General features: G+C 38.3%; 1 protein-coding gene across 1 annotated transcript in view; it reads right to left on the reverse strand.

Annotated features, from left to right (window-relative positions):
- pepd (peptidase D) overlaps window positions 1-20,000 on the reverse strand; it is a 347,373-nt gene that overhangs the window by 182,326 nt on the left and 145,047 nt on the right. Inside the window, exon 8 of the mRNA XM_051931543.1 lies at window positions 4,534-4,609. Within this exon, the coding sequence (XP_051787503.1) occupies window positions 4,534-4,609 (76 nt within the window). The remainder of the gene's footprint in view (window positions 1-4,533; window positions 4,610-20,000) is intronic.

A 20,000-nucleotide genomic window follows, 5' to 3' on the forward strand; every position in this document is an offset into this window, starting at 1 on the left:
CTGGGTAATTACATTCACGGCATTCGAAGTCTGTGTCACAATCTGATTGTATGGGTGGTTACCTACCAGGTAACGCTTGTGGTTGGCCAGCAATCTGCTAACATCGGCGCAACGTTAGGGGCATCGCCTCTGGCGCTGACGTCCGAGGTTCGATTCCCGAGAGGGAGTGCAGTGGAGTGTGTACACCTGATGAGCCCAGAATGAGGGCGAAACACGTGTCGTGCACTCTTTGCATTTATTTGACAGTAAACTATTTCAACCATTCTATGATCTGCTCCTCACAAACTGAGGGCACCGTGGCGGATGTTAGCAGATTGCTGGCCAACCACAAGCGTTACCTGGTAGGTAACCACCCATACAATCAGATTGTGACACAGACTTCGAATGCCGTGAATATATATATCTATACTAATAAAAGGCAAAGCCCTCACTGACAGACTGACTGACTGACTCACTCACTCATCACTAATTCTCTAACTTCCCGTGTAGGTAGAAGGCTGAAATTTGGCAGGCTCATTCCTTACAGCTTACTTACAAAAGTTAGGCAGGTTTCATTTCGAAATTCTACGCGTAATGGTCATAACTGGAACCTCTTTTTTGTCCATGTACTGGAATGGAGTGCAGCTCGATGGCCGTGAGAGGCGGAGTTGCGTGTCGCGTCATCACGCCTCCTACGTAATCACGTGAACTGAAAACAAGGAACAGCCTCAAAGAGCGTTGAAGAAAACATTCATTACACAATTGAGAAAGCACGGTGTAAACCGTAAGTTTAAATTAAGTTTATAGAAACGCTCCTCCTGCTGTTTGCAATACCATATTCGCGAGATACAAGTTTAATGAGAAGACACGAGGTATAAACGAGAATTTGAATCACTTTGTAATGGAGTTAAAATTGCTGTAGCGAGAAACTTTTAAGTGCCGGGTCTTAGCTAACATTAAATAAAGCCGTGGACATCGCAACATCACACAAGAGAGCGGCTCACGTGAACTGACTGAACTTTGAGGCAAGATTGCTTTTCTCCTGTACAACTATACGTTGCATTCTCAAGAGTGTGCTTGCACGGTTTGGTCATATTACAACCGGAGTGCTGAACTGACAACGTGGTATACAAACAGAACTATAACAATCGTAATAAACGAACAATAAAACAGCGGACAACCCGTGGATTAAATAAAAAGGCTGCTTCCGTTGCCGAAGCAACGAAAAAGGAACATCTTATATGGCGTTCGCTTATAAAACAGTGGAGAGGCTGTGTGAAGTCAGCATCACAAAAAAACAGATCCTTAACAAATTGTTATTGGTATATTTTCCCTCAATTTAAAAAGGTTTTCTTTTCTTCTTAATAAAAATTTAAAAGCAGTACTTCGCCGGTGCGAAGCGCGGGGATTTCAGCGACTGACGCATACAGATATATTCATGAGTGTAGGTACTATGGAAACAGAGCACCGTGTAAACCTAAAGTTTAAATTAAGTTCACACACCTACAAAAGGTTGCCATTGATTTGAGGCAAGATTGCTTTTCTCCTGTACAACTATACGTTGCATTCTTAACAGTAAGCTTGCACGGCTTGGTCATATTCCAACCGGAGTGCTGAACTGACAACGTGGTATACAAACAGAACAATCGTAAAAACAGCGGAGAGGCTGTGTGAAGTCAGCTTCACAAAAAAACAGATCCTTAACAAATTGTTATTGGTATATTTTCCCTCAATTTAAAAAGGTTTTCTTTTCTTCTTAATAAAAATTTAAAAGCAGTACTTCGCTGGTGCGAAGCACGGGGATTTCAGCGACTGACGCATGCAGATATATTCTTGAGTGCAGGTACTATGGAAACAGAGCACCGTGTAAACCTAAAGTTTAAATTAAGTTCATAGACCTACAAAAGGTTGCCATTGATTTGAGGCAAGATTGCTTTTCTCCTGTACAACTATACGTTGCATTCTTAACAGTAAGCTTGCACAGCTTGGTCATATTACAACCGGAGTGCTGAACTGACAACGTGGTATACAAACAGAACAATCGTAAAAACAGGATTAAATAAAAAGGCTGCTTCCGTTGGCAAAGCAACGAAAAAGGAACACCTTATATGGCGTTCGTTTATAAAACAGCGGAGAGGCTGTGTGAAGTCAGCTTTACAAAAAAACAGATCCTTAACAAATTGTTATTGATATGTTTTCCCTCAATTTAAAAAAGTTTTCTTTTCTTCTTAATAAAAATTTAAAAGCAGTACTTCGCCGCTGCGAAGCACGGGGATGTATATATATATATATATATACACATATACATATATATACATACATATATATTTACATTTACATCATTTAGCAGACGCTCTTATCCAGAGCGACTTACAACAGTGTTTGTTAGTTTTTTTCGCATACCCCTTGGGGTCAGAGCGCAGGGTCAGCCATTGTACAGCGCCCCCTGGAGCAATTACAGGTTAAGGGCCTTGCTCAAGGGCCCAGCAGAGTAGGATCTCTTAGATATATATATATATATATATAGATAGATATATATATATATATAGATAGAGAAAAAAAAATTAAGTGTTGCATTTTTGAGCGGGCGTATAAGTCAGGGTCTGATTTTATGATCGATTTTTTGGGTTTCAAGTACAAGTATTGAACATGATAATGAACAGGATGAGACATTCTGTAAATCATCTTGCACATATGAAGTTTAAGATAAGATGTTTTGTGAATAAATTGTTTCCGTCACTAAAATGTTTACATAATTTGTATGTGCCAGCAGTCAGTGTGGCATATTCGAATCACGTAACGGTAATTCAGTATTAAAAGTAAGTTGAATTATGATTCGTAACAGTAAATGACTTCTACCTAATGACACAGCCACAGAGAAACAAAAACAAGACCGCATGGATACAAACAATAAACAAAGGCTCCTACAACACGCTTCAGAAACACCAGAAGCAAAGAAGTCACAGCTCCAAAATGAAAGAGCTCAACCAACGGAAATACAAAAATGAACCCGTATGGATAAAAGCAACGAACGAAGGCGCCCACAACGCGCTTCTGAAACAGCAGAGGCAAAGGAGTCACGGCTCCAAAATGAAGGAGCTCGATAATTAGAAATACAAAAAGGAGCCCGTATGGATATGACCTGTAAACTAAACCTGAGGTAAAGCGTGCACGCCAGATTGTACAGTATATATGCACAGATGCCAGAGGCAACAGGCAAGCCGTACACACTACCACCGCTGCCCGAATGCGGCCACCCACACCACCACATATACCACCTTCGTTTAGTAATGTGCCCCTCCAAGCCTGGGTCCGCCGCCATCGTCACTTCAGCACGCGAATCCACCGCCATCAGCAAACGACTTCTAGCTGATGACACAGCCATAGAAAAACAAAAAAGAGACTGCATGGATAAAAACAATAAACAAAGGCGCCTTCAACGTGCTTCTGAAACACCAGAAACAGATGAGTCACAGCTCCAAAAAGAAACCGCTTCAGTACAAATATGTTTATTTAATTGAATGAAAAATTTCCCAGGATGCACCCACCCTCCATGATATTTCATCCCTCCAAATATCGGAGGGAACAGAAAGTGATTGCCATTCTTGGATTTGCGATTCTTTCGAGAATCGCGGGGTTACTGGTAGGGAAAAAAAGGCAGTGTGCTCCATGGCCACGGAGAAGAAAAAAAAATACGGAAACAGCGAAGAAAAAAAAAGTATATGTCGAGAATAAAGTTAAGGAGAGGAAGAGAGGAAGTCAGTTTAAGAAACATGTACGGAGTAACATGGATCAGGGAACACTTAACAGAAAGCATTTAAGGTGCTACATTACTTATGATGGGATTTGAGAAAATCTAGTAAACTAAACATTTGATTTTAAAATGACGTTTACTTTTTTTTTCTTCTCCATGGCTCTAATACGCTTCTGTACTCAAGTGGGCGTTAGCATATCATAATCTCTTGGATGTGTGACGCATTTTTTTATGCATTTTGTGAGCTGAAAGGATAATAAGGTGTTTTCTTAAGTCACATGACATTAGTTAAAAATTGTTTACAACATTTTAATGGCATTAGGGAACAGTAAATATCTGTTTTATCTTCTTAAAAAAATTCAAAAAATAATCTATTACCTTCATGGCAGTTGGTGTTCTTGGTAAGGCCCATTATGTATAACATGGGACATCTACACTACTACGTTAACTAAAATGAATGTATTATGTTGTATGGCATTTACATGGAATGCAAGTCATTGTGAAAAACAAATACCACAGTCCTAACACCAGGCACTACAAAACAAATTCCTATATGTACATGTACTTATCAAGACCCTATATTTCTATTATAAGGTTGTGTGATCCAACAGTGTTTTCTGGCAGTTATGGATGCAAGGGAAGATCTGGCAGTAATGGATGCAAGGGAAGAGTCAGCCTTAATTATAGTGTCAGTCCATTACATTGGCATGCTCACAGAAATGCCAATGCTAACTGTAATATACTTAAGAACAGTTATAAAAAGGTTTCAAAATACACTTGAAATAAGAATTAGAGCTTACCTCTTTGTGGGCTTCACTTGAGATCCTATTGGTATAACGAAGAACCTCAAGTTCCAGGTCTGTTTTGAGAAGACGACTGAAAGAGAAAAAAAAGTAAAATTCTGAAGTAAGTAAAAAAAAAAAGCATGACACAAGAAATAGTTAATGGATGGTAATAACTGGTTCAAGGAAACTAAAGAGGGTGTTACAGAACAACAGGTGCTACTGGCTTTATGATATATTGCTTAACAATATGGCAGGCTAGCTTACATACAGAAAGAGGAGTGATTCTTAGTACCAATATCTACATTTTGTAGGGCATATGCCACAACATTGCTATGGAAAATGACTGAGGCACTGGTTAGCTGAAACTGCTAATATCAATCGAGACTTTGCATGTGATTTTCTTTGTCTATGACTTTTGACTTCTATTTAAGGTTTTGTTTTTGACGATAATATGCTTCGATCTTCAGGCACCAACCAGTGCATGTCTCTTTAGACCAGGTATCATTTCCTTGTCCCTATTGTATTAAAGCTGCCCTCTTTGCTTTTAAGTTCAGACTGATTATGAGAGAGGCACAAAAAGTATATTTAAAAAAGTGATATCTATATTAGGATGGCAGAGGTGCAACAGATTATAATTAAGAACTGTCTTTAGTACAGGATCGCTCTAGACAACATTCGTGCTCTGTCTCTAGTCCTCCACAACAAGAAAGGATAGTGTAACATGGCTTTTGGATGTTGACTTAGCTAAACATTCCTCTAGAAGCCAGTGTAGTATTTGGCCAATTAGCTTGTGATATGGCTTTCCTATGCAATGCCTCTATGTTTATTTATGGCACTGGTTACAAAAGCAATGGGAAAAAAGTCAGAGAGAACTCCCACGAGCTTTACGAGAAATAAGCTCATTAGTCCTGGTGCTTTCCTCTCAACTGCTATTTTATCCATAAATGTCACACATAATTTATATTTGAACAGCAGTACCTTCAGGATAAACTCCCCAGAAATACTGCTGATTGCATTGAAGAGATCACATTGGTGAAGAAGTGCAGTTATGTCGCTTGTTATGTCACTGATGGAGGTAAAAGAGACTTCAAAAATACTGAATTGTCAAGACGAGTTCCAGGAATCACATTATTTGCTGATTATTAAACAGTCTTCTACTTTAAATTCCTCTTTTAAGGAATTTACCTCAAAGATAAGTGAGGAGCACAATACATTTAAATCTAAAATATAGCCCTTTCTCTCAATATTACTGCTTTACAGTAGGGAGGAACAACTACAACAAGCCAAGGAAATGTTTTCTGAGATAAAAAAAAACAGTAGGACATACTGTCTGACAAGCTGACAGATCTGGAGGACCATAACCACAGATGCAATGTACATCTTTTTTGCTTATTAGACGGAACAGAATGCTTTGACCTGGTTGGCTTTACCTCCTCCAAGTTACCAGCTTGGGTCCCATCTTGCAGAACCCAAGTTAACAGCATGCCTGTGTACTTTCATTTTCTGCCTTCTGTGCTTTACCAATTGCCAAGAAATACTTAAGTTTCAGGAAATCTCAGCCTTTGAAGTATGATGGATCAATACTTCACTTCTTCCCTGATTTCAGATGGGTTGCAGCAACAAAGTGAAAAGCATTATATCCTGCTGTGATGAAGGACAAAGAATCCAGTTTCAAGTCTTTCATTCTTTACCCATCATCTCTAAAAGTCTGGATCCTCCTTCTAGGCCTATGAGGATGTGAACAAAGCCATCTGAACTACTGATTCCCTTCTTTATTCAGGCAGGCTTCCTTCTCCGCAAAGCATCTCCAAGTAATCAGGATTCTGGGAATGTTACTGTTTGGATTCTCTCTCTTTTATTTTGAGAAGACTGGACAGTTTACTTACATTACTATTAATTGGTACTGTATATAATTTGATGTATTCGTTATTTTTCACTGTAATGTTAAGGTTAATTGAACTTATGGTATTTTGTATTTCATTCTGTGTTGTTATATGGGATTGTTATCTATCAGAATATGGCTGCCTTGCTTACAAATGACGACAAGATAGAATAGAAGAATGAAACTCTACACTCCTGGCTTGTGCTTAGATAGTCTTTTAGTAACCTGAACTTAAAGAACTGCTATCGCGCAATTCATTTCTTCTTAAAAGAATTATCTTCCTTCTCATACTTGACAAAAATCACTATCAAGAAAATAAAAATATAAAAAAAATCAAATTATAAAAACAAGAACAATTTATATTTTTCAATCCCTTTTTTCCATTTTTCATAGCTCTAAACTAGTTCAGTTGTCACTGTCAGATCACAAGAGCAACGTAACAAATTTACATCTTTCATAGATTCCTCTACAAATGCCAAAATGTATATTCAACACTACTCTGTTGAAAAATAATCATTTTTGTTCCCAGTTTAAAACAAATCTAGAAGAATGCATTTAATAAACAGAAGTTCAGACCCTTCAATTGTGTGGGAGGCAATCAAGGGATTCATTAGAAATAACTCAATTTCTTTTGCTTCTGATATTAACCAAACCAAATTAAAAAAAAATCTATACTTGAAAGCAAACTGGCAGCTTTGGAACAATCACACCCTCGAATGCACAACTCTAAATCTGAATTAAAAATTTCATGTATTAAAACTGTATTCAGCATCTTCACATCCTGGATGTTACCTAGCATTATATTTACACAACTCTGAGTTATTTGCTACAATTCCACCTAGAAAAGGGAAATTTTACACAATGCCCTAAATAAATAAATTCTGAATTTTGGTCCAATTATTTTCCTCAGATAATACTTCAGCTCATGAAGTAATTACTTTTTTTTATCAAATCTATATATCCATAGAATATCAGAACAACAGGCCTCCTTACTGGATGTACCAATTTCTCTTAAAACAGTAACACCCAGCACTTTCTGTCATGAACAAGGGTAAAGCCCCTGGTATTGACGGTATGCCACCAGAGCTAATATTAGCATTTTGGAATCAATTATTTAAACTTTTATCTCAAACGTTTCTGTTTTCAATTAATTGCTCTCAGCTTCATCCGAGCTTGAATATGGCTGCAATTACTACATAAGCAGAATAAATATTTACTGTACATTGTGTAAGAATTATACACCCATCTCCCTTATCAATACAGACATTAAGTTATTAGCTAAAATTCACTTAGATCAAACTGCCTTTATTAAGTCTCACATGTCTTCAGATAACTTATGCAAATCACTTCATGTCACTTAATCTATTCCTAATTTAGAATCTCCTGCTGCAATTTTGTCTTTATATGCAAAGAAAGCTTTTGACTGGCTGAATTGGGATGATCTCCATCACATAGGTCTCAACTCAATGGGGGTACTACTGGTAATAGTTGACAGCGGGGACAAAGAGGCCCTGCTCAGTTCCAGTAACGCGCCTGAGATCAGAGAATTCTCATTGCCCGCCTCACTTGCAGTTTTTCTACCTCTTTCGCTTTTGACAGGAGCTGGTGCTGCAGCATGAGGTCCTGGAAGATCCATTCCTTTGCCTGTCTCTTCCAAGTCAGTCTCTGGTAGGCCAAATTATGAACATGAGACCAGTTTAGAATTTGTTGGACCCTTAGTCTTATGTTCATGCTTTAGATAGATAGGATAGATAGGATAGATAGATAGATAGATAGATACTTTATTAATCCCAAGGGGAAATTCACATACTCCAGCAGCAGCATACGGATACAAAAACAATATTAAATTAAAGAGTAATAAAAATGCAGGTATAACAGAAAATAACTTTGAATAATGTTAACGTTTACCCCCTAGGGTTGGAATTGAAGAGTCACATATTTTGGGGGAGGAACGATCTCCTCAGTCTGTCAGTGGAGCAGGACAGTGACAGCAGTCTGTCGCTGAAGCTGCTCTTCTGTCTGGAGATGAAACTGTTTAGTGGATGCATTGGATCCTCCATAATTAATAGGAGTCTTTTGAGCACCCGTCGCTCTGCCACGGATGTCAAACTGTCCAGCTCCGTGCCTACAATAGAGCCTGCTTTCCTCACCAGTTTGTCCAGGCGTGAGATGTCCTTCTTCTTAATGCTGCCTCCCCAGCACACCACGGCGTAGAAGAGGGCACTCGCCACAACCGTCTGATAGAACATCTGCAGCATCTTATTACAGATGTTGAAGGACGCCAGTCTTCTAAGGAAGTATAGCCGGCTCTGTCCTCTTTTGCACAGAGAATCAGTATTGGCAGTCCAGTCCAATTTATCATCCAGCTGCACTCCCAGGTATTTATAGGTCTGTATCCTCTGCACACAGTTACCTCTGATGATCACGGGGTCCAGAAGGGGTATAGGCCTCCTAAAATCCACCACCAGCTCCTTGGTTTTGCTGGTGTTCAAGTGTAGGTGGTTTGAGTCGCACCATTTAACAAAGTCCTTGATGTGGTTCCTATACTCCTCCTCCTGCCCACTCCTGATGCAGCCCACGATAGCAGTGTCGTCAGCGAACTTTTGCACATGGCAGGACTCTGAGTTGTATTGGAAATCCGATGTATATAGGCTGAACAGGACCGGAGAAAGTACAGTCCCCTGCGGCGCTCCTGTGTTGTTGACCACAATGTCAGACCTGCAGTTCCCGAGACGCATATACTGAGGTCTGGTTACGCATATACCTTCTCCTGGTATGCGAACTGCAGAGGGTTGAGGGTGTGGCGTACCTGTGGCCTCAGGTGGTGAAGCAGCAGCTGTTCCATGGTCTTCATCACATGTGACGGCAGAGTGACAGGCCGGAAGTCGCTCAGCTCACTAGGACGTGATACCTTTGGGACTGGGGTGATACAAGATGTTTTCCAAAGCCTCGGGACTCTCCCCTGTTCCAGGTTCAGGTTGAAGATGCACAGTAGAGGACTCCTCAGCTCCAGCGCTCAGGCCTTCAGCAGTCGTGGCGATACTCCATCTGGACCCGCTGCTTTGCTGGCACGAAGTTTCCTTAGCTCTCTGCTCACCTGTGCTGCTGTAATTGTGGGTGGGGATGTCTCTCCTATGCTAGTATTAGCAGAAAGATGGGTGGAGGGTGCAGTACTCCAAGGTGAGAGTGGGTTAGGGTGGTCAAACCTGTTAAAGAAGTTGTTCATTTGGTTTGCTCTCTTCACATCTCTCTCGATGGTGGTACCCCGCTTCGAGCTGCAGCCAGTGATGATCTTCATCCCATCCCACACTTCCTTCATGCTGTTATTCTGCAACTTCTATTCCAGCTTTTTCCTGCTCCTTCGCTGGACTTGGAGTTCCTTCTGCACGCGCTTGAGCTCATGCTGATCACTGCTTTTAAAGCCCTTTTCTTCTGGTTCAAAAGGCCCTTGATGTCACTTGTAATCCATGGCTTGTTGTTAGCATAGCAGCGTACTGTTCTTACTGGAACTACAATGTCCATACAGAAGTTGATGTAGTCAGTAGTGCAGTCAACAACCTCCTCAATGTTCTCACTATGTGACCCCTGCAGGATATCCCAGTCTGTAGTTCCAAAGCAGTCTCTTAGTGCCTGCTCTGCCTCAGGGGACCACTTCCTGAATAAGCGTGTGGTTGTAGGTAGCCCCCTCACTCTTGGTTTGTAGTGAGGCTGAAGCAGAACTAGGTTATGATCTGCTTTCCTAAGCACAGGCAGCGGCGTGGCGCTGCATGCGTCTTTAAAGTTTGCATACAGTAAATCAATATTCTTATTTCCCCCGGGTGTTACAGTCCACATACTCGGAGAAGGCAGGTAATGTTTTGTCCAGCGTCACATGGTTAAAATCTTCAGCGATTAGCACAAGTGCCTCAGGGTGCTGCGTTTGTAACTTAGCAACAGCAGAATGGATGATGTCACTCGCTATCTCCATGTCCGCCTGAGGAGGGATGTAAAAAGTAACAACAATGACGTGTCCAAACTCTCTGGGCAAGTAATAGGGACGCAAACTTATGGCCAACAGTTCGATGTCCCTGCAGCAAGTGGAGATTTTGACGTTAACATGTCCAGAGTTGCACCATCTTGTATTGACATAGAGAGCTAGACCTCCTCCTTTGTGTTTCCCACAGGTACTTGCGTCTCTGTCCGCTCTAACTGTGCTAAAGCCGGGTAGCTCCACGTTAACATCTGGGATGGCGGTAGTTAGCCACGTTTCACAAAAACACAACAAACTGCATTCTCTGTAGGTCCTGACATTTTTCACCAGCGCAGCCAGTAAGTCGATCTTATTTGGTAGTGAGTTCACATTTCCCAGGATCATAGAAGGCACCGAAGGCTTAAAATGCCACTTTCTCGCAAGCCGCTTCATTTTTAGCTTAGTGCCGGCTCTGCTGCCACGATACCGCCTTCTTACCTCGTCGGGTAAATAGGGAACCACACAGACACTGGAATTTTTCTCAGCGCTTGAAGTTGACTACTTGAATAGACGAGTCTCAGTGTGTAAAAATCCATGTCCATGTTATAAAAGTAAAAGTGTCCAGGGAACGAATCCACATAAAAGAAAGTGATAGGAGTGATCAATAAAAAATAATAAAAAAGAGAAAAAAGGTAGAAATTTAAAGTCGTACACAGAGCTGCTGAAAAGGCTGCCACTCTCGGCGGCGCCCGAGTTATATATTGTATTTAAATCCTCTCGGGTTGACTAAATACAGGATACCTCGAAATGATAGTAACAAACAAACAAAAAAAAGCAAATTAACACCATTGCCAGCAGAGCTCCATTGCAGACGTTCATTTCTCACAATGGACGAGACCAACTCCCCTTTTCTTTTAATCTGTCTCAGGAAAGTTCTTAAGAGAAATGGTGTCTGTTTACAGTCTATTACTCCTTCATATCCATTACATCTTTAACAACAATCCCTTCAAGCAAAGTCCTTTTATCATCAATCTACTTATTATCTAAATCCTCTTACAAAAGGTTTCTGTTATTTCAATTTGGAATAAACGCTTTTCTCATTATTAAAGAGACATACATTGGGACACTGTGTTTTAAAATGTATGTTTGTCTTCAAAAAAACCCTACTATACAACTTTTTTACCCTACTATACAACTTTTTTTGTTGTTAGAGCCTTTCCATTGCTGTCAGTCTCTTTTGTGGTTTTACTTCTGCATCTGAAACTCAGGACTTTGGGTTTGTTTTTGTTAATTTTGTTTTGTTGTGTGAATTTCAGGATGGGATTCGGAGTGATTTTTGGATATGCATGTACTGTTTGGGACAGGATTATATTGTAGTAGTATTACTTTTGTTATTTGAAACTTTTTGAGTGTTTATTTTTATATTTAAAAATAATTTAAAAATTATCCAAAAAAAATCAGTGTGTTATACTCAGGAAAGCGTATGCAACCAAACATTACCAAAATTTACAAGATATAAAGAGACAACTAAATATGTGTTCAATAATAAATGGGACATCAGAAAAAATAAAAAAAAAAAACCCTGATCAACAAAGTTCGTTAATACATAACATTTCCCTGAATCATAGGGAGTCAAATGAAATTCACTTGCAATTGTTACCCAGTAGGACATTTAAATAAAGCGTTTGAACATTTAGTTTTCGCAAGGTTACAGTGAAGAAACAGTTTAATATAAAAACATGCAATTTGTAAAAACTGTTATAAAAATCAAGTATTTCACACAAAAAACAAACCAGGGCCATTCTCTTGAGTCCCTGAAAGCTGAAGCTAATTCTAGCACTATTTCCAGAATTCAGAAATGAATGTCTCTTTGATTAAAACACACAAACAAGGAACCCCTGATAATATGGCTTGTTACATTCAGCTATAGTGTTTCGGTCATTATTCCTACATCAGAAGGAAAAAAATCTATCTTGGTTTTAGCTGCAAGTAAGTTCCAGAAGCAAAAGTAGAAAAGACTAATGTTCTTAAAATAAAACTATAAATTGATTAGAAATTGTCAAATTATCCAAAAATAAGGTTTGAATGTTTCAAATAAAAATAATATTCAAATAGATTCAAACTTAGGTTAACAATTCTGGGCTTTAGGGTTTATGTTTGCACGTGCTTTTCCATACTTTTATTATTATTGTAACACACACAGCATCAGATACAGCAAAAAAAATCTTAGCGGTGCTCAAGTAATTGCTATTTACATATAAAAGCCATCAAAATGCCATGCAGGTGCACTCTGTAAAAGGGAAGCATTAATACTACCTTCTTGTCTTCAGTCTAGCACTAACTGCTGGGTGCTGAAGTCCTTACCAGGGCAGAGAGCCATAAAATCAACCATGAAAAGGAGCGCAAATGATCACAAACCTCATGTGCAGGCAATGCAACTTTCTAGTTTATTCTTAGTATATATATATTTTTAACTTATGCTTTTGTGAAAAGAATGGAGATAAATGCCAACTCAGAGAGGGACAGGCAAGTTTGTTGTACCACGTGAACGTCACTGACATAAAACTGAATAATAAAAAAAAAAACAAGCGCTAACTTTTACAAATAACCAAAATTACACCAGGTGTCGCAGACTCAAATCAAATGTATGTTTTTATTATGTTACTGTAATAATAATAGCAGCTCACTACTCAAAACGCAGAGTGCCCGACCTCTACCCCAGAACCTCTGGGTAATAAGGCAGCAGTTATTAACTCTGCACCATTCAAAAATACAGATCACCTTCCTGTCAATTGACATTTGAGCTTGGGATTTTAACTCATTGACAGCTACATGAAAATCGAATGATTTTTTTTCTTTTGGTTATATTCTTGCATAAAAGCGCATAATATGTTTATTTGATATTTGGACTAAAGTCTTCACACATTATACACTTCGTGTCATTATTAGTATGACATGGAAAAAGTTTCTGTTTTAGCTATGTGTTCAGCAGTTCCTTTCATCCTACTCTTACACAGATCATTGTAGACACAGAATACACGTAAAATGTATGTATTCCAAATAACGATATATTATTTACCCTATAGAACTCCAGGCACCCCACTCCCAGATAAAGAGACCTGAGCTCTGAGAATTTTGCGATGGACTCGGCTCCACTGGATGGGGGCGGGGCGGTGTGTGATAGCATAAGTCAACGATGGACATTACACAAGTCATTGGTGGACATTACATTTCGAAACGGCTGTTCCTACTGCACTGAGAAAGGCTAAAAAACTGGGCACCCTACTTCATTATTTTGTCCATGAATATAGCTATAGATAGGATAAGAATCAAATAAGAACGAATAATGGTGTAAAGGGAAAATTACAGCAATCAGCTCAAGTATCCTTGCTCAGTAGAAGATTGTTTCAACTGTTTCAATGACTCAGATCATAATTCAGAGACCACAGATTTTCGAATTGCAACATGGAATGTAAGGACTTTATACCAAGTAGGTAAACTAGCAAATGTGGTGGCTGAAATGAAAACGTTGAACATTAAAATACTGGGATTAAGTGAGGTCAGAGGGACGCAATCTGGAGAAGTGAAATTACAGGATGCAACCTTCATCTACTCAGGATCGGAAAAAGAACATGCACGTGGGGTTGGAGTGGTAATAACTGCAAGAATGGTGGGAAGCCTGAAGGGGTACTGGGCAGTTTCCGACACAGTGTTTGTGGTAAAATTGAAAGGATGTCCTTTTGATATTGTTGTTGTCAGGTTTATGCACCAACGAGTAGTAGCAGTGAGGATGATCTACAGAACTTCTATGCGGATATGGATAGATCGACTACACGGTGCAAGAATCAAGAGATTGTATTTGTTATGGGGGACCTGAACGCAAACGTTGGACGGGGACAATGAAATGGTAGCAATGTAGTCAGGCCATTTGGCCTTGGTGAGCGTAATGATAGAGGTTAAATATGGGTTCATTGGTGTGAGCAGAAAAATCTATTACTAACACGTTCTTTGAACAACACTAGAAAATAGTGGACATGGAGAAGCCCAGATGATAATACAAAGAACCAGAATGATTTCACCACAGTTAATAAAAGATTTTGTAATGCTGTAACCCAAGTAAAAGGATATCCTGGAGCGGACTGTGATAGTGATCATGTGTTGGTAGCCATAGTGGTGAGACATAAGTTGAAAAAGATTGGCGGGTAAAGCACCATCCAAGAATTTCCCCCTGGGATTAATAAAGTATCTATCTATCTATCTAAGACTGGACTTTTCTCAGTTTAGAATAGAAAGTATGAAAAGGACTTGCAAAGAACAAGTAAACCACAGGTTAAGGAAAGAAGAACAGGAAAAAAGTGGAAAAGATGAATATGAAGGTGCTCAAAAAGAATTTGAGAGATTTAGCACAGCAGTAACTACAGTTGATGAGACTGTGTTACCAATGACTCCTAAAGTGAGAAAGAAAGACTGGATGACTGAAGAAATACTGGCTACGATGGAACAACACAGGTAGATGAGTAGACGGTGAGCACAATACAAGGAGTTGAACAAGGAGGTACATACATAGTGTCGTAAAGCAAAAGAGAACTTTTACATGGAGCAATGTGAAGAACTGGAGCTTCTTGAACAAAAGAGCCCACAGCATATCCATGACAAGATACGACAGACTATTGAACAACAGAAACAAGTGACAGTGGGATGTATAAAAGCAAAAGATGGTTCAGTCATCATGGAACAAGGTGCAACAATGGAATGAGTATATTACTGAGCTATTTGATAATCATAGTAACCAACCTAAAATATACATGACAGGTGGGAGTCCGATATTGGAGAACAAGATAAAAGCAGCTTTGGATAGTATGACAAAAGGGAAGGCGGCAGGACCAAATAGGGATAGTCACTGAAATGCTGATAGAGCTTGAAGAGTTTGGTATTAAACATATTAATCAGTTGGCAAATAAGATTTATAAGGAGAGTTGTTTTCCAAAAGAGAAGTATAAATCTATATTCATTGCTATTCTGAAGAAACTAAAATGATAAAAATATCATGGACTAAAAAGATTGCAAATGTAGAGGTGTTGCACAAAGCTGATATGACTTGGTAATTGCTAGAGGTGATTATGAAAAGACAAATTCAATTTGTTGGCCATGTGTTGTGAAAAGAAACATTGGACCAATTAGTACTGACTGGACAGACAGAGGATTCATCAACGATTAACATTTCTTGGCTAGGTACGATGAGTAACTGGAATGAAGACATTTGACATATTCAGGTATCTCAAATACAGAAATGAGAAAGAAGCCATAGCTGCTGCCTACGTCAGGATTCTGGAAAGACACTTTGAATAAATGAATGAAAGTAAATTAACTTCAGCTCTTATGTATTTCTGTAAATTTGCTTGCAACATGGCACATACAAATGTTTTGTTTACTGTGCTAAAACATCTTGTCTGCGTTTGCACAATAAAACATCTCCATAGTCATTCAGCAGAATTTCATCAAATTCCCAGAAAGCTACTCATTACACAATTCCAATTGAAATTAATTAATTCATTTGTAGGGAAAGAAACAAAGTATTAGACTGGCCAATTTCCTGATCTACCTCCAATTTAGCCAGGATTTCAACAGCTAAAAATGAAAAGTCACAAAAATAAACAGCAACTATGTCTGCATTAACATTCTGGTAAAGTATTTCAAAAGCTTACAGTAAGTATTTGGAATATGTCATAGGCTTAATGCACTTATTGCCAACAAAAAGATTTACAGTTTATTGAACAAGTTTTACACTTTTGTAAACTGCATTCTATGCTCAGCTGAAATGGAAGGGGACCTTGTAATGCATTGACACACTGTCCATTGTGGATTCCCTCCTTGAACCCAAGCAGAACCAAGACAGATGTTCAGCCCTGCAGTCCTTAATTGGATTAGAGAAGGTTATATTTGAAATGGAGGGAAACATGAACAAAAATGGCATCACTGGGAGAATAATAAAAAAAAAAACCAATATATATACATATACATACATACATACATATATATATATATACATATATATATATATACTAGCAAAATACCCGCGCTTCGCAGCGGAGAAGTAGTGTGTTAAAGAGGTTATGTAACCATATATATAGATAAACATATATACATATATATACATATCTACATATACACATATCTACATATACATATGTAAATTTGTATATGTGTATATATATATATATATATATATCTACATATATATATATATATATATATACATATAAATATAGACATACAGATATACATACATACATACATACATTCATATATATATATATATATATACATTCATATATATATACTGTATATATACATATCTACTTATTGGCTCCTGTATTTAGGATATAGTGGGTTGGATAATGGATGGATGGAAATTTGTATGCATAGCCCCATTTGCCTGTTTTCGTTTTTTTTCTTTCTTCAGTAATATTTCAGTAAACCCGGAGCTTGTCAGTTCAAATCCTGGTACTGACACCACTGTGTGACCCTGAGGAAGTCACTTCCCCTGCCTGTGCTGCAACGATGAACGATGATCCTAACTAAATATTACTAAAGAGATACAAAAAAAGCAAAATGCATATGTTGTTTTTCTTTAAGGAGATTAAATATTACTGAAGAAGAAAAAAAAAAAAAAAAAACAGTCAAATGGGGCTATGCATACAAACTTAAAAGGTTTAAATAAAACAGAAATATATACTTTTATTTTTACTTCCTTAACTTGTGGAGGGTGTATCTTGTAGCAAAGCCCTAAGTTTTTTCATGAAAGCCCGTTTCAGTCAATAAGTCTTAAAAAGAGGTGTAAAGATATTGACAATAAGCTATGCAAACCCACCAAGACATGCAATCGTTTAAATCAAGGCGCGAGTTGAAAAACACCATCCGATACTATTAGTTAACGATTAAGACATTTCTGTATGTATTGTAAGCATACAATACAACTGATAATATGTTGCGCTTATTTATCTGGTGTACTGACATTTTTGCGCGTTTAACAGCTGGAATCCAACGTGGTTTGTGCCCTTCAGAATGAAAACAGTTTGCATTTACCTTTTTAATAAAAAGCGAGCTTTTAAGCCTGAGAAATCACTCCGTAAATGCACACGTTTAATTCTTTATCACTTCAAACAACTGAACTATCCAGAACATTTCAGGCATACATCCAGCATTCAAACTGTATAAAAAGCACAACTGTTAAAGGAATTCAGCATTTCTTAATTGAAAATGTTCCTTTAATCCTCAACATGTCTCAATGAGTCGTTCTGGTGGTTTTACTTGACGTTTTGATATTCTGGTTAATTGTGTTTGCAGTTGAGATGTTCTTTCCTGATTTATACTTGTTTTCTCGTTAATATTTGTTTCGCTGGTGTTAGTGTTCTGATTAGAGGTTATTGGTCCTTTGATGTCTCGACGGTTTCTTCTTAGAACAGCTCCTATTACGCAATTCCATCACATACTGGTCTATTGTTTCTCCGCTTTTCTGGAAACATGCAAAAAAACTTGTGCCGCTCAAACGTCACATTGCGCTTTGGGTTGCAATACGTTTCGAATTTTTCAACTATGTTGTTCAATTTCATATTGTCTCCATCTTCTTCAAACTGAAAATTGTTGTACACCTTTAGCGCCTCTTCGCCAATTACATGTAGAAGCATAGACGCTTTCATTTTTTCACTTTTCCTATCTGCTTCAATCGCAGCAAGATACAACTCGAATCTCTGTTTAAATCTTTTCCAATTTTCAGCTACATTTCCCTTTAACTGGAGATTTGGTGGGGGCTGTAATCCTAACATTTTTTTTTCTCTTTTGCTAGAACGTCTTAGCACTTTCTGATCACGTTTTCGGGTTACTCACAGACACGCGACTCGTTCAAAAGCTGAACCTCTTCTTCACAAACCTCTTCTTCACATTCCTCTTCCAATCCGCCACTTCTGACACCATGTAGTGATCTTGTTAGGTTCGTAGTTTAATCAATACACAGGATTGAAAGATAATAACTTTTTAATAGACAGACTTTAGAGACATTTACTGTACAAGTTACTACTCGTTCTTTAGATCACGCCCATTCTCCTACTTGCATCGGCATTCACAGGCATTACTAATCATTCTGTAAGTATCCCTTAATAGACCTTACTAATCAACTATCATTACAAAATCCAACGTGGTGTGTGCCCTTCAGAATGAAAACAGTTAGCATTTACCATTTTAATAAAAGGCGAGCTTTTAAGCCTGAGAAATCACCCCATAAATGCACACGTTTAATTGCACGTGTTAAAATGTATGCTTACACAGTATTAAAAGACACTAAAAATTAACGTCATTTACCTTTGTTCCCGCGTTTGATAAAAGGCGAGCTTTTAAGCCTGAGAAATCACCCCGTAAATGCACACGTTTAATAGCACGTGTTAATATGTATGCTTATACAGTATTAAAAGACACTCAAAAATTAACGTCATTTACCTTTGTTCCCGCGTTTGATAAAAGGCGAGCTTTTAAGCCTGAGAAATCACCCTGTAAATGCAAACGTTTAATTGCACATGTGTTAATATGTATGCTTACACAGTATTAAAAGACACTCAAAAATTAACGTCATTTACCTTCGTTCCCGCGTTTGACTCGTGCTGTAAATCTCCTCCTTGTTTTTAGTTCACGTGATTACGTAGGTGGCGTGATGACGCGATATGTGACTCCGCCTCCTCCATTAGAGTATATGGACAAAAAACAGGTTCCAGTTATGACCATTACGTGTAGAATTTCGAAATGAAACCTGCCTAACTTTTGTAAGTAAGCTGTAAGGAATGAGCCTGCCAAATTTCAGCCTTCTACCTACACGGTAAGTTGGAGAATTAGTGATGAGTGAGTGAGTCAGTCAGGGCTTTGCCTTTTATTAGTAGATATATATATATATATATATACACACACACACACACATAGAGATATATATATATACACATATAGAGATATATATATATATATATATATATACATATATATATATATATATACACACACACACATATATACATATATATATACTAGGGGGCTCTGGACCCCTGCTCGCTTCACTCGCCAACCCCTGGTGTTGGGTAATTATAATAGCGTGATGTATGTATGAGATATAGCATAGTGTGAAGGTGTAGATGACGCATATAGGAAGCCAAGAATAAATCGCAAGGCACAATGTAAAGATTTATCGGAAAATTTCTTTGTACACAACATTAGTAGTAAAGATGGTGTCTTGTTCTTGAATGAGTTTCTCTTGGCATGGATCATTTATAACCTTAACTTTAACGTCAGATGAACGTCGAACTCGTGAGAAGGCCACATAAAGTTGTCCATGTCCAAAAACGGGGTCAGAGAGATAGATGCCAACCTTGTTCATGGTTTGGCCTTGTGATTTGTTGATGGTCATGGCAAATGCAGGTTTAATGAGGAACTGTCGCCATTTAAGTGTAAAAGGTAATTGTAGGTCAGAACTTGTAAGGTCAATTGTAGGAATCAGAACAGTATTGTTAGCATGTGATCCTGTAAGAAGTTTTGCTTCAATAACATTGTGTGTCATGGTGTTGACAACTAAACGTGTATCATTGCATAAATTTTGTCTAGTGTTAAGGTTTC

The sequence above is a fragment of the Erpetoichthys calabaricus genome, chromosome 9, assembly GCF_900747795.2.
Source record: "Erpetoichthys calabaricus chromosome 9, fErpCal1.3, whole genome shotgun sequence".
Lineage (NCBI taxonomy): Eukaryota > Metazoa > Chordata > Cladistia > Polypteriformes > Polypteridae > Erpetoichthys > Erpetoichthys calabaricus.